We start from the raw sequence: 24827 nt of genomic DNA on the forward strand, positions 1-24827 counted from the left end.
AACTTCAAGCACAGCACAGGTCTCTACAATAAGCTGACCTACCATGCCCTTGAAGGAAAATCTGGAAACTGTTTGGAAAACAGCTCACAAAAGGCTGCTTCTAGTACATGAGAAGAAAGCATATCAAAGGATCTAGGCCCTGAAGTGTTCAGGACTTTGAAGATAAATGTTATCATGAGTTCTACACAGAATTGTAACACTGTTAGTCTTTATTAGGCTGCGCACTAGGTTTTCATACACCATTTCAGTCTTACTTTGCTTTCCAGAGGGGTAAAAAGTATAAACAAGATAAAGGGTGCCAGTACGGAGCTGGTACCAACACAAAAATCTCCCTACGATAAGCATTAGCTAGAGAATACTATAATATACAAGCACCTTAGTGCCTATTTTAACTCAAGTCTTCTACAGTAAGTAAATTATCTTATTTCATGACAGCATGTCTGTTTTGTACAAGCTGTGGAGCCCTTTCTGTAAGTACTTGTGCCTTAATTGCACATTGTACTACGAAAAACCCAGGCAACTGCAGAAACACATTCAGTGTGTACGTAATCAATTATTTTGCAGACTCATTTTCTACATACTGCAGAAGTCCAATTCCATTGGTCCTCTCACAGAACTGTACCCCTCCCTGAATAATTCATTGTGAGAAAGCTACACATGTGTTAAGAGCTGATAAACAAATTGATGCCATTCCCTGCAGAGATCACAGTCTGCATATTGGGTTATGACATTAAGATTTCAGGAGAATGGCCATATTCTTGCTGTTGACTGCTTTGTACTGCAACACATTAAAAGCTGACTTGACTCCCTTGTGAAGTAAGGGGAGGGAAACTCCCACCTGATGGTAGGTAAGGTGTGGTTTCCTGACTATTCTGCATGGCACTGACAAAATGCATATTCTGTTACCAGATTTTCATATTCTGAGAGATCTGCTTGTAGTCCAGTTCAGGTACTGAGAAACCAGTATACATAAGAATGATGAAAGTGAAGCTATTGTATCTACATCCAAAAGAACTCCAGACTCAAATCTGCCTCACCATTGAGAACACCAAAGAAAAGCGTCACATCTGCTGTGTAACACAGGGCCCTTATATCAAGACAGTATAAATCAACAAGGAGGGCAGAGGACTTTTCCAGTCAAGTGTAACAAGTTTTTCTCCTAAACGCAGCCTCAGATTCACATATTTCAGACTTTCTTCCCATAGGACCAAGTTAAAAACCCATAATGGAGCATGTTTTTTACTCCAGGTTCTGTCTATTCAGGTGGATACTCAAAGAAAGGCTACATATGACTAGTACTGTCAGCTGAACACTCTCCATTTTGTTGCTGTGTCTAGCCAGCATGATAGCCTCTTTTAAAGAATTAAAACACAAACTGGTCCAGTAACTCTCTGAAGATCAATTAGATATACTTGTACAAACCTTAAGTCCTATGTATTGTGATTAGATTATGGGAGCAATAGTCTAAATAGCTGTAATCTTAGCCCTTTCTTCGTACTTTGCAAAACTGGCAGGCTTACCTAACAGATTTCCTCAAATCCACTAAGTATCACTAAGCATGTGAATTATATATTTTCTGCTTAACCTTACCTGTCTCCAAATATGCTTAGCCTAGCATATTTGGAGACAGGTAGAAACAAGAATGAAAATAAGTAGATGCTGCACTTTCAGAACTGCACAAGAATAAAGCAAAACTTGAAGGACACAATTTAACCAGACCTTTTATTTACTTCAGAAAGTCTGAGAACCAGCAAACTGAGGCAAAAAACCCACTTCATCTTGTTAAAAAAGAACTGTTTCAAGATAGCAGAATTCTTTTGCTGGGAAGCAGAAAATATAACACAAACAAGGAAGAGTTAACTGCTATGTAAGAAATGTGCTTTTTACTGTAGAATCAGAATTAATAAGATGAAAGACCTCTAGTACCACCTCCTGCTCCAGAGCATGTCCAATTGCATACTTAGGCCTACACCCAACAAGGATGCATTCTTCAGAGAATTATAATTTCTATTTTCAATGCCAAAGCAGTTGTTACGAAACATAACTGGAACATACAGGCAAAGAAAGACTGGGTTAGTCAAAGTGAAACAATCTGCTTTGTTTATAATTAATCAAGTGTGTTGGGGTGGAATGGACAATGCTTTAGTCCAGCTTTAAGCGGTACTAACTGTAACTACTTATTAATAAAGTTGCAATTTAACAGCTACTGTTCGATCATGGGCCCAAGAACGGTAAAGGGTGCCAAGACAGACAAAGAACTATTGTTTTTGGTCCTGAAAGGAAAGTTTCAACAATTTGGAAGTGACAACATTCAGGTTTGCTGCAGCAAATATGCTTGTGTAGTCAGCTGAAACTGCTGATTCACTGGCATTCCCCTAGTCTTCTTTCAGGAAACATACAGTTTTCAGCAATAAGTGCACTGAGCAAATTTAGAAACATCAAATAACATGCACTATCATATGTATTAGAGCTCCTGATGATACCAGTGCTAAAATAATGGAATGTACAAGACATACCCAAGCTTAAGTTCCCCTCGTTGAAATTTAATCAATATTTAATTCAATTTTAAAGAAAGAACCCTTTGCTATTAACAGCAAAAGAATAATAACCTGAGTAATCCATTTAATCTTTCCCTAAAAGCACAGCTTCTTCCAAAATTGTCAAGTTTCAGTCAGTGTACATTGACTGTACACCAGAGCAAGTAATTGTTGCTCTGAGTAATCAGTTGAGCATCTTCAAGTTGATTTGTTAGCTTAAATAAGCAATTTTACAGTAATACACAAATCCTCACAAATTATTCCAGATTACCAAGGGGGTAGAAAGACGGACACCTTCCTCTATTTGACCCTCCATTCTCCCAGTTTTCTGATGCCTATATTCATAACAAGCAATATGGGATATTTAAATAGTAGCAGTTAAATATTAAACCCCTTCTTTCTCACCTGCTATTTAAAATAGGTATGCTCGAGAGCACAATTTTCTTTTCCTCTTCGGTCTATACATAGACAACATTAAAATAAAAGGAAATGCATATTTTCATGCTTGATATGTTTTCAGAGAAAAAAAAACAAAGGATCTTTTTGCTGGCCTACAGTGAAAATTATAGTGAAAGAATTACCTTAAGAGGCTCTGATAAATAGCAAGGACGTTAAATTAAAATAGGAGGTGCCCCAGGCAATGATGTGTTTCCAAAAGAATTCCACCAGCTCTTCAGAGTCACATTAGGTTCTGGACTTACTCTCTTTTTCAGGGGTATCACTGGATAGTGGTGGTGTGCCTGCCTCTTGAAAGAGCCAAAAAGTTCTGTTCAATGTTTTATTCTCTGTTCAATGTTACTATGTCTCATTGGTACTTGTGCACTCCACCCATGTGGTTGAACACTCCTCCCTACAGCAAGGGGATTAACTATGATCTATTAATATCACCTCATTGAGCTTCACTGTAATGAAAGCTCACTGAAGAAGCCACCTCCTAAAATATTCTTTTAGACAGCAAAAAAAGAACACCTTTGGTAGACTGAGGCATAAAGAGGTAACATGTATGAAAAGACTTTTCTATTAAGCTGTTTCTATTAATGCACAGTATTTTTTTTTTAGGTGATGAGTAATAATACTCAGTAAGCAGCATATAGTATTTGGCAAGTGCCAACTTTCAACTGTTTAACCACTCACTGCTTTTACATTGCAGCTCTCTACTTCTGCTCTTGATACCAAGAGCTTACCCTAACTTGAAGGGGTATTTATCACAGAAATCAAATTTGACATTGGTCTCTCTCGATGCACAATACTATTTCCAGGGAGACCTTGTAGAACATGCTACCACTCTGCCGTTGAAAACTCAGACACCTAGAGGTAACTGCATGTCATTCTGCCGGTGACAAGTCTTGATGTTCCCCTTACTTCTATTGAATGAAAGTATACAGTATAAAAGTGATCTACCACATTTTTACAAAGTGAATTAATAACATTTCTGAGTTTACTACTGGAATCCTACTTGTTTATAGCAATGAGACTGGCTATTCACTGCACAGCCAGCCACAAGCTGACTCTTCCAGAGCTCTGGTCACCTCAGGACCGAACATTACTCTTGAGACTGAGTTTATTTTAGCCATGTACATCACTCTTCATTAAACAGCACTGCAAAAATGTTGACTGATGTACTCAACAGCTTAGTGGAGCGACAGTGTCACAAGCCTTTCACATTATTTGATAATGAGTTAGCACTTTTGCAAGTGTTTTCCTTCACACAGTATTGCACGCAAAAGGCAACACTCTGATAATCTGCAATTTGAACTGTAATTTTCAGGCATCCATTAGCTATTTCAGAACACCCTGGTTCACCAGCTATGCAGTGATAAAAAATTTACTTTAATCTTTCTGTGCATTTAAATCTTGAATCAATGAGCATATTTAGCTAATTTCAGGGAAAAACAGGAGTAAGCCATCTCAAGTAAGTTCAGTAACTTTTGGGGGCACGGGCACAAGAGGAGAGTTCAAGACCCCTACTAAGACTGTGAAGACTACTATTAATGCTCTGAGTAGAGATAGGAGAGAGCACTTTTTAATTAGGAACATTAGGAACATTAGAGGAACATTAGGAACATAAGAGGTGATAACAGCTTTCATGGATACAAAGATTTAAAATTATCTTAAGTGCACATGTATATATAGCTTCAGAGTCAGACAAGCCGCTCCCAACAGAGAAAAAGGTAAGCTCAGTTGTGAACCGAGATAGGTTAGATTACTCAGCATTTTTTTCATGTAGACGGTCCCCATACTTTACAAAGTACTAGCAGATGCACAATCACTTAAGAAACTGAACCAAACTCACACAGCACAATAATTATTCCCCAAAGCAGCTAAGCTGGAAAGACTGAAGCTGACAGAAGAGCAGCACAAACTTAATACTTAAACGAGAAAAATGGAGTCCAAAGTTTACATGGTTATAAGAACCGTACTGTACTGTACACGTGCAGGACAGGTAAAAATCTGCAGATAGTTCTAGAGGTGAATCAGATTTAGTGGTTTGCAAGCTGAATAAGCAAAACAACTCATGGTGGTGTAAAATGGTAGCATACAAGATCCACAAAATAATCCTATGCTTTATACAACACACATAGGATCCTAGTGGGAATACTGAGTTCTGTTTTGGTGCTATTCTTCACAGAATGATAAGGACTAAATTTGGAATACAGCCATGCAAGTTTTCAAAAACCTGTAAAAGACATCCACATGAACAATTGCAGAATGGGGAACTGTTCTAACAGTAAAACACAAAAAATGTTAAGTGTTTCAAAAATGAGTGAAATAATCTCTCTAGATTTACTCTAAGACTACTTAATAAAGGAGAACTCATATTTTATGAGGACGGCAAGAAATCCCTTTGACAGCAGAAACAGGCTAAAATGATTCAACAAGCCCTTACTGTTACAACACTTTCCATTCTAGCTTACAGTGAAACACAGCACCTAGTAAGGATGACTTTAGTTTGTTCATATTAGGGGAAGAATTGCAGTTAACTTTATGACTCTTCCTTCAGGATGGTACTTCAGTTTATTTCTTGGCTGATCTATATACCACTCAGATGTCACTGAAGAACAAAAAGAAAAAGACAGCATTCACAATTGAAGGACAAATGAATTTGAAAAGTTAGACGTGGTGCTCAGACTTGAGACAGATACATCATTTTTCTATGTATTTCCCACTCTACTTAAGGTTCTGGTCAAAATCCAAAAAAAGTAAGCTTATTACTGCCCAGTTCAGAAGCCTGTGCTTGAACATATTTTGCTATTTAGTTAACAAGGAACAGTTTTGCAAACACTTAAATTTCAACTTTGCTGGGAGATGTCAAATGTGAATACACAAGAACTTGAGTTACACACTGAACATCAACACACAACAGTGACGGAGACAGAAAGAAAAACACATCTAAGTTCCTGCATAAGCTTGAGCAACAATCATGAGTTTTTAGTTTCTAACTAGTAACAGGGTGTTTTTGTAACACCTTTAAGCGTGACTCTGCCACTCAGTGACTTACCTATGCATTTCAGTCTTTTAAACAGGTAAACAGGCTTTTAAAATAGCTTTTTACAGGTTAAGATAGGTATCTGAATGCTGTCCTCCAGCCTCCTCAGGCCAGCTGCACTAGTGCTGCAAGCCAGAGCCTCACAATGCCACAGTGAGAGTGGGTCACTAGCTACTGAAACAAAATGCATAACCACAGAAACACTAAGAGTGTATGCTACAGAATCCGTATCAGCCACACACAGAAATATTTAGAGTTTGTTGCATCCTGCAGATCACCAGACAAAAGAACAAGGAAATCCAAATCAGGTTAATAGGAAACAGTAGTTGACATCAAGATTACTTAAGAAATTTGTTCCAACACTTAGGACACGGATATCAACATAGGCAAAAGGAGCTTTCATCATCAGATTCTTACTTGGGTTTATTGATAAATAAAACCAAAGTTGAACAGTATCTTCCATATTGTTCTACTCCCATATATCCCATGCTTCATCTTCTTGCTGCTTCCACTTACGTCAGTCTTACTTGTGAATGGTTACAGGGGAAAGTACGGCCAGAAAAATTTGTAATAGTAGGAAACACCAAAAAATTAGAACATTAGGGAGTCACAGTTCTTTTTAGTCCTCAGCAATAACTGCTGAGGAAGCTAATACTTTAAAAACCACACTTGATTGAAACAGCCACTCCAGGAGAGGAAGTAGAGGGAGAAATGGCAAAAAACACTCTTCCTGTTGCTACCTCCTATATGATGTATCTGAAGTTACACGACTGGAAAGTTTTTATTTTAAAATAATTAACTGTATTTATAATTAACTGTATTTATAATTAACATCCACTCATCCATACTAGAATATCTGGGTGAAACATTGCTAAAAATTGACAGTGACTAGTTGTCCATAATACAGTACGCTGATTAAAAATGTATAAAGATTGCAACATCAAAACAGACTTCTAAACACTATTTGCAGCATTTCAGTATGCACTTAAGTACAACCTACACAAACATCTCAACTACCTGGTCCAGCAGCTCCTCAGTGGTGTGCCAGAAAATAGGAACACTACATTTAATGTACAAAATTATTTTCTGATGGTAGAAATTTATACTTCTCACTTAGAATCTATTTTAAAAGTTTGTTACATTAGTATGCAGAGTCAAAATGTTTCTGTACAATTTCTCTATATATACTATTAATTTAAAGTTATCTTATTAATTTTAGTCCAGACTGGCAACAGATTTGGAATGATTTATTTGCATGTCTTTATTGCAATTATCAGTATATTAAATCCATTCTAGGGCAGGATTAGAGATGTATAAAAAAGAAAACTATCCTGACTTCAGAGAATGTTACAGCTCTATTTACAATTGCTGAAAGCCTGTGGACAAGTTAAACATGTACTACCTTCCTGTACTCTCCCCTTCTTGTTAATAAGCAAGCTCATTATTTCACTAATTGAATCTCTGATACTGGTTTCTGACCTGATTAATGGGTCAAAATTTTTTGCTCTGGCATCCACTGCTAGTAAAACATTACTATGAGAAAGTTACCTCTATTTGTATTTTTCAGTGTTTTCTTAGAATGGCTAAATAAAAGTAATCTCATAGATCAATATTTACATACAGTATTCAAACAAAAGCTTGATTTTAAGCATGGTTAATATGAAATTTCTTAAGGCATTTATAAGTTGAAGGAACAGGCAGATGCACTTGGATCTCAGTCTGAAGGTGACACATTCCCATGTGTTTTTACAGAACAAAAACTAGGAACTGAGAAACTCTGGGTGCCTACAATCAAGTAAGAAGTGAAATTTAAGGCTTCCTCTGAGTTTAATATATGCATTATACTCATGCATAACCTCTTAAGTTCGTAAGAGAAATAACACAAAGATAGAAAGCAATTTTAATTTATAAATACTTCAATATTTACTGCAATATTTTACCTGAAATCCTTCAACCTTTTTATCCAGAAGCTGATTTGTATTATTAACAGATTTAAGCAATCTGACATTAATTCAACCATTCAGAACAGGAACAGCAGGTGGAAGGGGAATCTGTTAGCTCTGAGTTGGTACTCTGAGGATTACTTTGTTATTAAGATGCTTCTCAAGTGCACAACCTTGTGGTGCTCTGGTTTCATCCATTGGGACTTTCGCTTTTGTTTAATTTTGCAGTCACTTTAGACTAGCAAAAGCCCACCTTTACCCCTTGTCCTCTCCACTTGGCTGCCTTTCCTGCTTCAGCATCACAGTTACTGTTATTAGCAATATTTTTCAATGTGTAACAGCACATTTAGTAATTCTTTTAGAGAAGTACATTGACAAGGGAAAACAAAACAGGCAGAATACCCTAACAGTGAAATTAATGAGTCTTAAGACTTTATAGATAAGGTAATTGCTAGCTATTTTTAGGTTACCTGGAAAAAAGGAACTCCATTTTATATGGTTAATGAGAATTTTCTGAAAATTCCAGGCTGCTGATGTTTTTGGGTTTTGAATTCTCTCACAACAATATTCTGAAGTGCCCTTACTGACTGCAATCAAAATTATGCTACTTAAAGTTTACTCTGTAGTTTTCTGAACTGACTCATGAACCAAGATCAACAGTCAAAAAATAACCACCTCACAGCTAAATATCTCAATTCTAGGTTACTTGTTTGAAAATGTATCAGTGATAAATAAACAAAATTATTCAACTGCTTTAATAATTATTTAATTTTTTCTTAAATTTGGATTTGGTAGCATGTCCAATCCAGTGTTTTGTGGTTTTATCACCATGTGAACTAGAGCTGCATTTAAACAGTGCAGAAATGCTATCTAAAGAATCTTACTTGGTCTGACAAACTGGTATTTTAAGAAACAAGTCGTAGTATACAAAGAATTGAACAAAATTAGAATTACTTAAAAGCTAAACGATCTTTGACCCCAAGGCTGCCATGTATCCTCTCCCCATTTGAGGAAGAAATGCTAAAAAGGGAGATAAAAGTTTTAGTCTTCTTGATATTTCTGTATAATGCCATTCTAACTAGCTAATTCCTTCCACAGTGTCTAAACCAAGAGTAAAAACAACAAAGCAGTAGCCACTTCCTTCAAGGAAAATTTTTACTTAGGGAGACAGGTCCCCTCATCCCCATAAAAGGGACATATATCAATCAGGTTCAGAAAATAGCCACCTGATCCCTTTCACAGTCAAATTTTGAGATTCATGCCTCCTGCTCTAGATATAAACACCTTGTATATCATTGCTTCAAAATGAAAAAGAAAACTTACCTACTCCCTACATGCCAGCTTGTTGGATATATCTAGGTACTCCTATGAAAAATTACCTTGTCCAGTTTGAAACAGCAAAATCAGGTATTGTAAGAAGTTCAGGAAGACTTATTTTGGCTTGACAAACAAAAGATTTTGCAAATAGAAGACCAAACTATCAATCTATATTGCTGAAGAGCCACAAAGTCAATAATGAAGACATCAACAGTCTGTGTGCAGAAAATAAAAACTATGATGGAATAAAATGGGACAAATCTAAACCAATGCACAATTTCTCATGAAGTATTCATGTCTAAATAAATTCTCATCAAGTTCTCAACTCGGTGGTAGATTAACATTACAAGAAATCATTATCTTGATCTCAGGAGTTCCAAGTTCATTTGCTCAAATAAGGTTACTTATACAGATGTTTCTCACAACAAACAGGAATTCACTCTCCTCATTTTCTCACAGCACTAACAACTTTCAAGCCAGTTTATCTAATATTAGGTTAGAAATTCCAAATTCAATTTTGAAACTATGGGAGAGACCTCGAGGAAGCAGTCTTTCAAATTATTATCAAGAACAGGGTAACTTTCCAAATACATCAGCACTGCAGTACTAAAGTACCATCAATGTTTTGACACCAGAGAAAGGCCTGATCAATACACCTAATGAAACATTTAAGTAGAAGAATGGACTCCTGGTTACATAGAAACTACTTCTTCATATGCCTCCCTGATGGCTTTACAGCAGTTTTAGACATATCCCTCCTCCTGTCCAGGGCAATGAATAAATATTTTGAGCTATACTTGAAACACTTAATGTGGTAAGGATTCAGAAACCTCAATACAAAAAAAAAAGTACAATTATAAACACCTTGCAAATTCTAATGCTTTTTATGCCTGAACACAGGCTATTTTACATTTCTTAACCATCAGCTACTCATTGGTTCTGCTAAGCATGAAGTTTTTCTATGTCTGCTTATAGTCATATTTAATATAAAATTCATTTTAAATCTGTGTTCCTTTTGTTTGAAGCACAATGGAACACAGTCAAAGTTTCTGTCTATTTTTCTTACTCTAAAGATCAACAACCTTGTGACATGCTACACTAAGTTTCACAAACACACTTTTGTTAGCAAATAGCTTAAGCAGCCTACCAGAACTACCAACCCACTCAGTAAGCAACAAAGAACTTAAAAAACAAACAAAAAAAGTACTTCATGCAGCAGTAGCCTAATGTTAAGAAAAATGGCTGTTTAGTACAGGAAATTATTTCTTTTTTCTCTTGATTATTAAAATTATTATATGCCATTCAAAGAAACTGTTTCTCAAATAAAAACTATTTTTACCCAGAAGGAACTTTTACATGAGCTTGGGTAACTTAACCAGAAAGCTCCTTTGGAAAATGTCAGTGGAAGATGACAAAAATCTGAACTTTTCAGTGCAATGAAATATCTTGCCCCTCTTCCCCTACACTCAATCAAGTTTTTAGGATATAAAACTTGCATGAGCTAAAGTGAATTAATTAAAGGATGAATTAAGAGTTACTTTAAGGTTCACTTAAGTGTTGCTCATACAAATTTGAATGAAAAATGGGATTGTCTTCCAGATTCTATTTTCTTTCAGATCCTTTTAAAGTTAGATTAGAAAAATTTACTGTTTCTTAAATATTTTCCATACAATGCTATCTTAAAATTACAAGTTATAGTGGTAACCTCTTAATGAAAGTACACAAACAAGACATTCTTTAAGAACCACTAATTATTTTCAGACTGAAGACTGGATTTGGAGTCTCCTGTTTTGTGTTTACTTCTACCGAACACCTATTTATCCAAATACAGCACTTTTCCAAAGTTTCTGGTCATAAGGTTATTGTGTACTTTTGTAAAATCGTTAGAAGCAACAGATGCCCCTCTACACCTACAACATATATCACACAAAGCTCCTCCTGTATTATGAAGACAACAGAATATTGCACTGGAAAGAAGATGTTAGCAACTCTAAGATATCATTATATAAGTAACTTCTGCTGATTTTCTTGCTTTGTCATGATCATTACATTCTTGATATTTAGTTGCATAATACAAAAAGGATGTTTTTCAATAATGTATTACTTTAGCATATTAAATGTTTTGATAGCTTATTTAGAAGTCATGTGCCCTAGTATTTTCTACTCTATTTAAGAATGAAAACAATTGCTATTTGCCTTAAATCCTGTTAACACTAGAGAGAAAAAAAAAAAAAGAGTATGAAAGAAACTGAAAAATGTCAAATATCCATGAGACCTCAAACTGCACAAACTGGAAAAGCTGTAAGATTCAGAACAGTCAAGTCCAGTGTTATTACTTTACGATAGCAAGATGCAAACTGAACTTTCTTGTCAGTTCAGCATATACAGAAGGACTTATTACCACTTCCTACTTGTAGACATACGTTTCTTCTGTTTTTACAACATTCCAGAACATCTTTAAAAAATAAGCTGAAAAATAACTTTATTAAAATAATGAAAAATGCTCTCATTATCCCTTTCCCTATATTAACTCTAAATACTAAGAAAAAAATTGAATATATAAATAATCAACCCTTCATTATTCTTCTTTAAGCATAAAGGCAGAAATCTGGTATAATTTATTTATTTAAATAATTACCAAATTCTTGCAAAGTATGAAAGTTTAAACTGTCCAAGCCTAAATCAATATTAACAGATTATTTTTTAAAGTGGAAAAACTGTATAATTAATCAGGCTTCTTTATACAGGGAGATCACTTTTTGAATGCTAGAATTTGTACTCCACAATATTCATTCATCACCTGAAAAGGAGGTTCAATAAGACCATATAATCTCACCAATAAAATCTTATCAATAATACCAGACAGACAAAAGAAAATAATCAGGTATCTCATTACAGGGGCTAAGCACTAATCCAGGTAAAAAGAAAATCAGTGTTGAAAAACACAAGAGTTTTTTTAAAAGTAGTAGAGAGAAACAATTCCAAATTAACACTTCCAATGGCAAACTCTAAACTGCCACCAGTCAATAATCTTGTATTATGAGCTGACAAGTCTATAAACTTACGGCTCAGAACTCAGCAACAGTTAAGGTGAGCCTTACAAAGGGGAATAGAAAAACAGCATGAAAAAGGTTTGAGGTTGTGATGAGCAGAGTTTAAGACAGGATCTTGGTTTTCTCATCAGTCATTCCTACAGGGCAGCATGCAATGACATGGACTGCATTTCTGCTTATCCAGCTTCAGGTTAAAGTTCTGTATTTCCCCAGCTAAATCATTCATGGAACCTAAATTTTAGCCTAGGGTTATCATGTTCCATGGCTACACTAAACCATACTTGAAGACCCCCAAGCCTATAAACCAGTTTTTGAAATGCCAGTTCTATGGATGAACAATACAGTAACTTCTTCACTGTATCCTCATGAGAAATTTGTCACAGGTATTGCACTAGGAATAAATTGAACTACTGCTGTCTCAAGAACACTCCACTGTTAACTTTAAATATTTTCATTGGACTACAGGAAAGAATCCTGGCTCTGCAACTTCATTTCTTATGTTTTAATATTACCTCTGTATCAAAATGAAGGCAAAATGCCAAGCTACAAAGGGATGAATAGTCCAATTGAGATGATTATTTTTCAGAGAACTATTATCAAAAGGCAGTACTTTAAATTTAAGAACATACACTGTTTATTGGCAAGGCATGGCCAATAAAAGGTGAAACCTCTATTATTCACAATGCCTATACAGACAACACTTCAAGAAGCTCAAGGTAAAAATTCACACCTACTTGGATAGCTATTTCAAGTGTATTCCTATAATAACCCAGACTGAGAGGTTGCATTGTGCTAGGTACCATAGTTTAATGGTATACCTTGGGACAGCGCCTATCTTGAACCTGAAAACATAAGGGATGTTTTGTGCACTTTCTACCTGACCTAAAGGGCTGGAAGGTCAGGTATTTTTAAAATTAAATTGAGTTCATTGGAAGATATATGGAACAGATCAATAAAGCTAAACCAAAATGCAGATTAAGAGTTCCTTCAAAGACAAAGAGACAAAAGCCTAATCAGATAGAGTAAAAGCAATCAAATTATATAAAAGAGGAGCCTAAAACCAGAATGATAACCTAGAGAATTGACTCTAGGACTAACAAGTTAACATCTAGGATAGATAAGAAGCAATTCAATAGTCAGAAGAGGATGGACAAAACCTTGAAAACATCACTCAAACATAATAAAAACTTCTTTTTTTGTTGCTAGCTAGAGACCTCAAGAAAGACTCACAGTTGTTAGCCCCCAGTAAAGTCTTACCTATGAAGAACAAATCAATTCCTTTGAAACATGTTTAATACAGAGCTTCAAGTTTTGAGCTTTCACCTGTTATAAATACTGTATTTTAATGACTGTACAGTGAAGCTTAAACTCTCTGCAAACACTGTGCTTGATCTAATGAGAGAATGAGAAAAGAAATTAGAAAACAGAAAATTGCATACCTTGTGTTGTTCTATTGCATCTACCCATTGTTGTCTGTGGTCTGGGTCTTGAGCCCGGAGGTACCAAACACTATCATTCACGCTGATATCAAATCTGCATTCATCAAAGTCATGGGGCTGTGACAGAAAAGAGTGTAAGAGTAGCTAAAATTAGCAACATGATCAATGTTACCTCACAGATTATTTTGACACTCCAACACTAATTAGAAAATCTGGTCAATATTGTCTCAAATTCATCCTAAATTCTAAATTCTATGTTGTGTAGCTGTCTCAAATAATTAATATATACTTGCATAATGAAATATGCTGGTCTTCTGAAATAGAAAAGCCTGTGCAATGCATTCTTATTAAATAAAATGTTCATAAATATATTCCACACAAGTTCCATATATTTAAATATTTTGAAAAAATTCCTTTAGCAAAATATCTACCATGCCGGAAAATATTCCTACATACACAAATTTTAATTTCAAAACAGGACAAGAACTCCATAACATTACTGCTACCAGTATTAATTTTAGATGAAATACACATATCATGGCAAAAAAATACCAGGATAGAACCATAAAAGCAGACTATATCTAAATGACAATTCAGAGCAGGAACTTACACAAGCAGCAACATGCTCTGCTTCAACTATTTTCACCATGAATATTTCACAGATAATTGGAAGCCACATGCAATCCTTTCACACATCTCCACTCAACTGTCACATGCCCTAAATATTAGTAAGCTTTTACTAATGTAACAATGCAGCTGTTAAGGAAAGTATAGGGAAAAACAATGATCTAATCTGCCTTGTACCCTGACACTGTCAGTTCAAAGTTACTCATTAGCAAACATTCAACTAAGCCCAATTAGTCCACACACTCTTCATCTTTGAAAGTCATTTTAAAAGACATGTAATACAGATGTATCGCATGAAAATACATACATGAAAAGCAGAACATCTTTTTGAAATTTAATACAAAGAAAAAATACATATATAAATAATTGCAGAAGGCTAACAAGCTCCAGAATAAAGACTTTTTACATAGTCTGAAGGACCACAAACATTGGTACCAGATGCTAAAGACAAGTCTATACATGTTAGGAATATCCTTTACAACACAAGGACCACTCTGCCTGTACATCATCTTGCAAACTAAAACACTGAGACTCACTCATGAAACACTCCAAGAAAGCCTAGAATTAAGTCTCATGCCACCATTCCAGTGTTAGACTTTTTTTCAAAGAATTTGGAAACCAAAAGCTAATTGCACATTAAAAAAAAAAAAAAAAGCGAAGACCCCACTTCTCTTTCTGTTTTTAACATACTAAGGAAGAAGAACAGTGTAACAGAATTCAAGTCACCAAATTAAAAAAAATTAGCTAGAAAAGAGTTTAACAAAAGTACATTCAAAAGTGTAAGCTTAAAGCTTCATTTACTTGGTCAGGCATATGAGAGTACAATTTTAAAGAATTTAAACTTCCCATAGGAAAAATCTCCAGCAACTGTAAGGATTGAAAACCAAGTCAAACAAGCTACTAATTACCTAATATCTGACCATCTCAAGTTAATTAAATTCAACCAGCTTTCAAAACTGGTTCTATACACTCCTTTGCCTTCAGTGAACCAGACAAAGGGGTGTAAAAAGAGACATGAAGTTGTCTGGCTCTGGCTGGATGCCAGGTACCCACCAATGCCTTAGTAACTACCCTCCTCAGCTGGACAGGGGACAGAAAATATGATGAAAGACTCATGAATTGACATAAGGACACTTATCTGGGAGATCACTCACCAGTTACTGCTACAGGTTAAACAGACTTGAGTCAAGGAAAATAGTTTTAATTTATTACCAGTCAAATCAGAATAGGATAATAAAAAAAAGTTAAAAGCATCCCACTCCTCCTTACCAGGCTCCACTACCTATTTCCTCTACTTCATCCCTCCAAGCATTGCAGGCAACAGGCATTACGAGTTGCAGTCAATTCAAACACTTTGTCACTACTTCCTCATGCTCTTTCCCTGTTCAGCGTAAGAACTTTCTCATGGGACAGAGATCTCTGATCTTCATCATGGGTCCTTCTCAAGGGCTGCAGCTGTTCCTTAACTGCTCCAGTGTGGGTCCTTTCTACCAGGCACAGTCCTTCAGACACAGCCTGCTCCAGCATGGGTCTCCCAGGGGGCCACAAATCCTGCCACCACACCTCCTACAACCTGGGCTCCGCTCTCCATGGAGCTGCTCTCATAGGTCCTGCTAGGAGGCTGCTCCAGCATGGGTTTTCCACAACTCACAGATGCTCGGGGGTGCAGGGAGACAATCTGCTTTACCATGGTCTCCCCCAGAGGCTGCAGGGGAATCTATACTCCAGCACTTGACCATGTGTTCCCCTTCCTTCCTCACTGACCTCTGTGTCTGCAGAGCTGTTGCTCTCCAACATCCTCAGCCCTCTCTCCCAGTCCATGCTACACAGCAGTTCTTACACTTTCTTAGGTATGTTATCACAGAGGCAATATACCAACATCTCTGACTAACTCAATTTTGGCCATCAGCAGGTACACCTTGGATCCAGATAGAGTGGGGTCTGTGAGATATGGAGGCAACTTCTGCATCTGCACACAGAAGCCACATCTGTAGGTCCCCACTACCAAAACTTGCCATAGAGACCCCATACAGGACAATATGAGTCTTCTAGTTCATGACCCTCTTCTTCAAGCTGCATTTTCTGTTATTATTGTTATTAGTCAATGTGTAAAAGAGGTTCATCTGCTTCAGAACAGCAAACTTGCTAAGGCAATGCATCATACTTATATGTCTGCTTCCAGCCACTCCTCTGACAGGCCCTCATTTAGTCATGTGATGGGGCACATACATCTGCAACAACCACAGATATTCCCAAAAATCACTCAAAGTCTAGAAAGATTATCTATCAAGGTTTTTCCTGACAAGATTGCACTCCTCAGCTTGAGCTCTCATTCTTGAAGTCTTTTGAGAAGAGTTACAAGCAATTACATTGTATGTGAATAGAAAGACTTGCCAAAATTAATCTTAAAAGCCTGCAGCACTACTGATCCCACACTTCCATACAATGCACTTACTTCAGTTCACCATCATCCTTGATTTCCCCTGAATCTCATTCTAACCCAAACATCTTCTAATGCAGCTTAAGACTATCACCTCTGCTTGTTTCAAAGACAGGTTTTTGCACTCCCCTTCTTTCAAAAACAGCTTTTAACATATTTGAAAATTCATGCCTTGTTGCTAAGAGACAGAAATATGTTTTCTCTGAGGTCTAGAGAAAACTTTAAACCATTTTCTCCACCATTTACTGCATATATACTCCTGTATTATATGTAGTTAAGAGACTAAGCCATCAATATATCTATTCACACATACACATGCATACATACATATATACATGTGTGCATATATACATATATATATAATTGATCAGCCCAACCCAGTCAAACAAGGGTATTGTCCTGCTCTGCTCTGCACTGGGACAGCCTCACCTTGACCACTGTGTACAGTTTGAGGCACAGAAATATAAGAAAGACAAAGTGTGGAGAGGCTTACAGCTGGTCTGTGAGTCAGCGAGGGTTAATGGACAAGGCTTTATTTCTGAAAGGTATTCATCAAGAGGCTGTTGGCCTGGAGACCAAGAAGAGAAGAAGAAGAAGAAGGAGATAAGCAGTAAAGAAAACCTGCATCTGGGAAAAACATTTTTAGAAAAATTTTGTGTAAGACAGATGTGTAGATGGTTTTTACACTAATCAATATTATGTTGATCTACTGTAACTGACAAACAAAGTGTAAACTTTGTTGAGGGTATAAAAGACAGCTGGCTGCTGTAATAAAAGGCATATCAACCTTCTGAAAAGTAGCGTGTCTATTTGTACATCATGTCCACCCCAACCGTGACAATAAAGTTATTAGAGAGCACCCAAAGGAGGGCCATGAAGACCGTGAAGGATCTGGAAGTGAAGCCTTATGAGGAGATGCTGAGGACACTTGGTCTGTTCAGCGTAGAGGAGACTGAGGGGAAACCTCACGGTGATCTTCAACATCCTTTCAAGAAGCAGCGGGGCAGGCACTGATCTCTTCACTCTCATGACCAGTGATAGGTCCTGAGGAGGCAGCATGAAGCTGAGTCAGGGGAGGCTTAGGCTGGACATGGAGAGTAAGTTTTTCACCCAGAGAGTCACTGAGCACTGGAACGGGCTCCCCAGGGAAGTGATCACAACAAGCCTGACAGAGTTCAAGAAGTGTTTGGACAAATCTCTGGGGTACATTGTAGGACTCCTGAGGTTCCCCTGCACAGGGCCAGGAGTTGGACTCTGTAATTCTGATACATCCCTTCCAACTCAGCACATTCTGTGATTCTATAAATCAGGTTTAGAGTTAGCTCACCATGCAGTTCCATGTTATTAAAAAAAATACAGCTGACCAGGTAATCCTGTTAGATGAAATTGCTTGAAGAAAAGAAATAACCACTAATGAGGTTAAACATGCTTCAGAAGAAGTTGGTCAGGAGATACATGATTTACTGTTTACCTGTTATCCTACAGTATCTATTAATTGCCTATTTTCCATATTCTTGGCAACTGAAGAAATTATTAATCATCCTTCTGATTTTTTTTTTCAAACATGCTTCACTGGAAGAACCCTGAATTAACTCAACACAAAAGACAAATAAATCACTTTAATCATGTGATTTTTTTTTTTTCTTAACACAGAACAAATCATGTCATTGTCAGTTAACCCCCTTCTCCACCAGTAAGGAGTTTACAGTTCATTTGCACTGATAACTAGGCAGACTTCTGCGTGTAACTTTTTGGAAGCCACTGTTACATTCTTCTCCCCCCATGCTACAGACAAACTTGCTTGATTTACCTCTCGGTCTAAGTGTTTTCATTGTTCTCTGCAGCTGCATCTAGCAAGGAACACAAAGTATTATTCAAAACTTCTCAGATCTGTCCCTTATTCTTCTAACATTCTCATCAGACTAGTTTGACTCCTTTACGCTTCCTGGAAGTTTTTCCATTTCTCTTCACTATTTTCCGGTAGACTGCAACTCATTTCATCTGGACCTCATTCCTTTTTGAGGTTCACTGTTTCTAGCCTAGTGTTGCCTTTCCGCTTTACACTCAGAAGCTGCTATAAAATGGTACTGTTCTTAGCCAGTCACATGACATGACCTTGGAGGATAAATAGGGATTTTCATCTGTAACAAGCTAAGGACATGTGCTAAGGCCAGGATATGTCCTAATGACCTTCCACAACCAAGATAAGAAAGAGGAATGATTTAGTTATGCAGGGAAGCAGGAAGCAAGTAGGAGTTCACTATCTATCTTCGGGATTTAAAGCACCTTGGAGAACTTCAGCTCCTTTTTCCCAACCCACAGCAGTCTTAAGCAACATACATAAACTGAAAGGCCATTGGGGAATAAAACCCAGATCAAGATACTGTGAACTGGGGGAACCTGAAAACATTTACAGCATTTTCAAAGCTGAGTTGCACAGACTTAAGTGTCTGTGTCAGACTTAACCTCTGTGTACACCAAAGGATCCTTTGAGAGCCCACATTAAAAAAACAAAAACAAAACTAACAAAAACCCCCATAGCTAAATCATAATTCCATTCAAGAACATGCTGGAAGAAACAGGCCTCCAGCATTCACAAACACCTTTTCTGTATGACTCCTAAGCTTCTTTTTCCAAGGCACCCACAGAGAATCCTGCAGAAACAAAGGCAATTCCAAATACTCAACCATCCATTCAAGTTTCCAAAACCAGTGGATACTAGCTCTTAAATTCTAAACATTTCTAAGCAAGAATGGTTTATATGAATAAACACTTACTTGGCTACAGTTACTGAGGAAGTCGGTAGCCAGCTCAGGTCTCATGAGTCATAGCTGATTGCACTGCCACAAAACCCTTCCTGCTATACAGCTGTCAAGCCTGAAGTATTCATAAAAGTAGCTTCAGAGCAGTATCTGCTTGAAAAATACTGGTTTGGGATGCTTAAGGCAAATCACACAGGAAAGATTAAGTGGTTTTATATACTTTATAACCTTCAGGATTAAGTACTCCTTGTGAAAAAAAAAAAAAACAACAACCCAAACCAAAACCTTGAATGAAGAAACTTTTGCTTGATCTCTCTCACTACTCCAAATGGTATTAATGGCATTTTGTCCTTTCCTTACAGAGGAAAGCCAGGGTGGTTCATAGCAGATACAATTCAAGTCTGCATATTACAATTATTAAACGGTGCTTCTGTCACTCTTCTCATTGCAGAACCAGAACTTATCTAAGCTGAAATTATTTTAAATTTTTAAAATGTTTTTCTTATTAAGAAAATCCTGAGCTGGGAACCAGGACAAGAGAAACAACAGAGGCCTATAGAAAATGAAAACCACAGTTCCTTAGACCTCAGACACGAATGCCACTAGCATAAATTCAACAGGCTGTCATCTAGCCTAAACTAAAACATGAAACCTGATGTTCCCCCTTTGCTTCTCATAGTGCAACACAGAGCAAGTTAAGAGTTTCACACTCTTTTTTTCTGAGTAGTTTTGGGTACAGTGTCAATCAGAAGTTATTTAACTGAAATTTAAGAAAAAGTTTTGGTAATGAAATTTCAGTTTTTTTCTTTAAAAGATGGCCTACACATATATGCCTTAGATCAGAGTACCTAAAGCTATTAAAATGCTAATACTCAGCTTTTAAGAAACAAAAAAAGCCTTATCAAGTAAAACTGACTTAAGTATTTTGCATATATTTCGCTGATGCAAATGCTGTAACTCATGCATGCAGTTTTTTGTTTTTTGTTCCTGCATGTAGCATGTTTATAGGGACAAACTATGCTGCAAACACTTCTTTTTCACTTGGAATACAACTGGGCACATTCTGCCCTTTGCTTCATCTGCTGAGGAAATACTGAAACAGCACTCTGCAACTTTGATGGCTATCTGCAAGCATCTTTATATTAATAAGCCTGTAAATCTTTCTAAGATAGCAAACTACACCAGTTTCAACTTAAATACCTTTTATAAAGAAGTAGACATGAAAAGTTATACCCAGGAAAAGGAGATACAAGCCAGACTATAACTATTCATAAACAACGTCTCCAGCTCCAGAGAGCTGAACACAGATCTTTTCCCATGTGAACTGTCACTGTCCTACCATGCAAGGTACATTTTATTCACTGTTTTGTTGGTTTTTTGGTTTTTTTTTTACCATTCCCATGGTATTCAGGAAAAAGCATCCTTTTTGCACTCTTCTTCAACTTCCTGAAATCCTCCAGTTACAAAGTACCTGAACAAACTACCACTTCCTCCACAAAAACCACATTTTAGAGCAGTTACCACCAACTACAGACTTGCCCATTTGTTTTCACAGATCATTCAAAGAGGTTTTGGACCTGGATTTATTCACTCAAATGCCAAAACTTCTATCCTCTCAATTTTTCAACAGTAAATGCACAAGATCAGTCCAGGATAATATGGAAAGGACTACAAAGGTCAGAGGGGTACAAGCAATAATCAGAATAAAATTAATTCTATCTGTAACAGGGTATTACTTTTGAAACAGACAGAAGTTCAAAAGAGCACTTTATTCACTCATAAGTAAGGAAAACTCACAACAGAAGGCAGTAAAAAAGGGAGAGATGAGCATGTAATAATTTAGGATGCAATGGAAAACCAGTATCCTATATCAACAAAAGAGAAAGCACAATATATGATGAGGTATAGAAATATGATAATGAGCACCTTAAAAATTAGTTAATCTGATAGAATAGAAAAAAGGAAATCAATGCAGTGCAGCAGGTTACAACATCAAATAAAGAATACTAAACAGTCACTCCATGATTCTCAGTAAGCACTGTGTATCAAACCAAGAAAAACATTGCAGTTACTGGGAATTGAGGCTAACACCAAAGTACGTACTTTGAGGATAAAGGAAAAGAAAGAAACTATTTGATACCAGAAAAAAAATAGTGCTAACAAAACCCCAAAAATAAAAAGTTTACTTTAAGATTTGTGCTGTGAGACTGAAAAAATTAGTTTCTAAAATCACACAGGAAAACTGCATTTCAGCTCCCATGTAAAACCAGCTGGGAACTGGAAAAGGCTGCAACTAGTTAACTAGAAAAATGCAAATGAAAAATGTCAGCTAAGTTTGAAAAGTGCACAAAAACAATTTTTCAAAAGCATTTAATTCATGAGAGATCCAAACTGTAAAGAAATTGTCCCGTTTCCAATATGTAAAATGGCTGAAAAACATGCTAACTTTTGAATAAACTTTGAACAGAAAAGTAGTGAAGTACCACCAACATGATTTTGAAGTTGCACTCTACATGGTTAATAATACTTAAAATAATCAACAGAAAAATCCTATCAGCTGAATCACAATATGTGTTTTACCAAATAATATTATGCATGGTTAGGATTTTACCAGACAAGATCAGTCAAAACATTGTCATTTGTGCCTTAAATAGTAGTATTTTTCAAGTTAACGTATTTCTCTCCAGAGTCACTGAAAAGCTCATGGGTCAAGATAAAGACAGACATCACTTACCTACTGGCAACATAGTCAAACAGATTTGACTTGGAGAAAACTGACTTAATTTATTGCAAAGTAGAGTTGGATGGTGAGAAACAAGAGAGGCACAGGGGGATTAGGAATGAGGGCTGTGGTCTACCACTTTAATTCTGCCACTCCTTCCTCATGCCTTCACATGCTCCAGCAAGAAGCACATCCATCACTGCAATTCTTTAAGATAAACCTGTTACAGCATGGGCTCTTTTGAAGCTGCAGCCTCTGTCAACAGATATACAGCTGCCACAGTTGAGTTCTAAACAGGTTGCAGTGTGTTTGTCTGGTCTGGTGTATTTCTCTGCACAGGTTACACCAAAAATGCCTGAACAATGCTCTCCTCTATAGGCTGCAGAGCATCTTGTTCTGTGGCTGTAGCACCTCTTCCAGCCCAGACAGCTGTTTCTCACACCTTTTCTTCACTCCTCTCTCTCACACACTGCTGAAAAGCATTTCTGCCATTTAACTCTTTACCTTGAGATGTCACACAGTGGCTGTGGGGCTTAGCTGCACCCTGCACCGCATCCGCTGAAGCTAACCATGCTTTCTGCAGGACAACCTGCAATCTCCTCAGACAGAATCACAGAATCACTAGGTTGGAAGAGACCTCCAAGATCACTGAGTCCAACCCATGTCCTAAAACCTCAACTAAACAATGGTACTGAGTGCCACATCCAATCCTATTTTAAACACATCCAGGAATGGTGACTCCACCACCTCCCCAGGCAGACCATTCTAGTGCTTTATAACTCTTTCCATAAAGAACTTTTTCCTAACATCCAACCAGAATTTGCCTTGGCACAGGTTAACACTGTCTTTCTGTCAGTTGCTGCCTGGAGAAAGAGACCAACCCCCACCTGACTACAACCACTTTTGAGATAGTGACAAGGTCACCCTGAGTCTCCTTTTCTCCAGGCTGAACACTCACAGCTCCCTCAGTTATTCCTCATAGGATCTGTGTTCCAAGCCCCTCACCAGCCTTGTTGCTCCTCTGGATGTGCTCAAGCATCTCAACATCCTTCCTAAACTGAGGGGCACAGAACTGGACACAGCACTCAAGGTGCAGTCTCACCAGTGCCCAGTACAGGGGAAGAATGACCTCCCTGCTCCTGCTGGCCACACTGTTCCTGACACAGGCCAGGATGCCATTGGCCTTCGTGGCCACCAGGGCACACTGCTGGCTCATGTTCAGTCAGCTGTCGAGCAGCACCCCCAGGTCCCTTCCTGCCTGGGCACTGTCCAGCCACATCATCCCCAGCCTGTAATGGTGCAAGGGGTTATGGTAGCCAAAATAGAACTCAGCAGGACTCAGCACTTGGATTTAATAAACTTCATCCCATTGAACTCTGCCCATCCATCCAACCATTTCAGGTCTCTCTGCAGAGCCCTCCTACCTTCCAGCAGATTGACACAAACTCCCAGCTTAGTGTTGTCCTCAAATTTACTAATTAAAGACTCAATAGCCTCATCCATAGAACAATAAAAATACTGAACAGAACACAGACCCCTGAGGAACACCACTGGTGACTGATCCCCAGCTGCATGCAGCACTGTTCACCACCACTCTCTGGGCCTGGCCACCCAGCCAGTTCTTAACCCAGCACAGAGTGCTCCTGTCCAAGCCATGGACTGGAGCTTTTCCAGGAGTGTGCTGTGGCAGACAGTGTCAAAGGCCTTGCTGGAGTCCAAATAGACAACACCCACAGCCCTTCCTGCATCCACCAGGCGGGTCACCTGCTCATGAAAGGAGACCAGGTTGGTCAAACACAACCTACCCCTCCTAAACCCACGCTGGCTGGGTCTGATCCCCTGGCCATCCTGTAAGGGCTGTGTGATGGCACTCAGTATAAACTGTTCCATTACCTCACCCAGTACTGAGGTCAGGCTAACTGGTCTGTAATTGTCAGGATCCTCCTTCCTACCCTTTTTGTGACTGGGTGTCACAGTGGCCAGCTTCCAGTCACCTGGAACTTCCCCAGTGGGCCAGGACTGTTGGTGAACAATGGAGAGTGGCTTTGCAAGCTCATCTGCCAGCTCCCTCATCACCCTGGGATGGATCCCATCTGGTCTCATAGATTTATGAACATCCAAGCATCTCAGCAGTTCTCTGACTGCCTCCTCCTGGGTAACAGGGAGACCATTCTGCTCCCTGACACCTTCTGCCAACCCAGGAGGACAGCTGTCCTGAGGACAAGCCATCTCCCCACTAAAAACTAAGGCAAAGAAGGTGTTAAGCACTTCCACCTTCTCCTCATCTGCAGTTACCAAGTTACCTCATCCAAGAGAGCAAAGGCTGGTCTTACCCTTCCTTTTACCATTAATATATTTGTAGAAACATTTTTTTAATTATCCTTTGCAAAAGTTGCCAAATTAAGTTTCAACTGAGCTTTGGCCCTGATTTTTTTCTTACATGCTCTAGCAACTCCTTTAAATACTTCCTGAGAGACCTGACACTCTTTCCAAAGATGAT

At 37.8% G+C, this 24827-nt stretch overlaps 1 protein-coding gene across 5 annotated transcripts in view; it reads right to left on the reverse strand.

Annotated features, from left to right (window-relative positions):
- CERT1 (ceramide transporter 1) overlaps positions 1–24827 on the reverse strand; it is a 79177-nt gene that overhangs the window by 40236 nt on the left and 14114 nt on the right. For all 5 annotated transcript variants that reach the window (XM_062513003.1, XM_062513002.1, XM_062513004.1 and 2 more), the window contains exon 3: positions 13777–13893. In XM_062513003.1, coding sequence (XP_062368987.1) covers positions 13777–13893 — 117 coding nt within the window. The remainder of the gene's footprint in view (positions 1–13776; positions 13894–24827) is intronic.

The sequence above is a fragment of the Cinclus cinclus genome, chromosome Z, assembly GCF_963662255.1.
Source record: "Cinclus cinclus chromosome Z, bCinCin1.1, whole genome shotgun sequence".
Taxonomy (NCBI): Eukaryota; Metazoa; Chordata; class Aves; order Passeriformes; family Cinclidae; genus Cinclus; species Cinclus cinclus.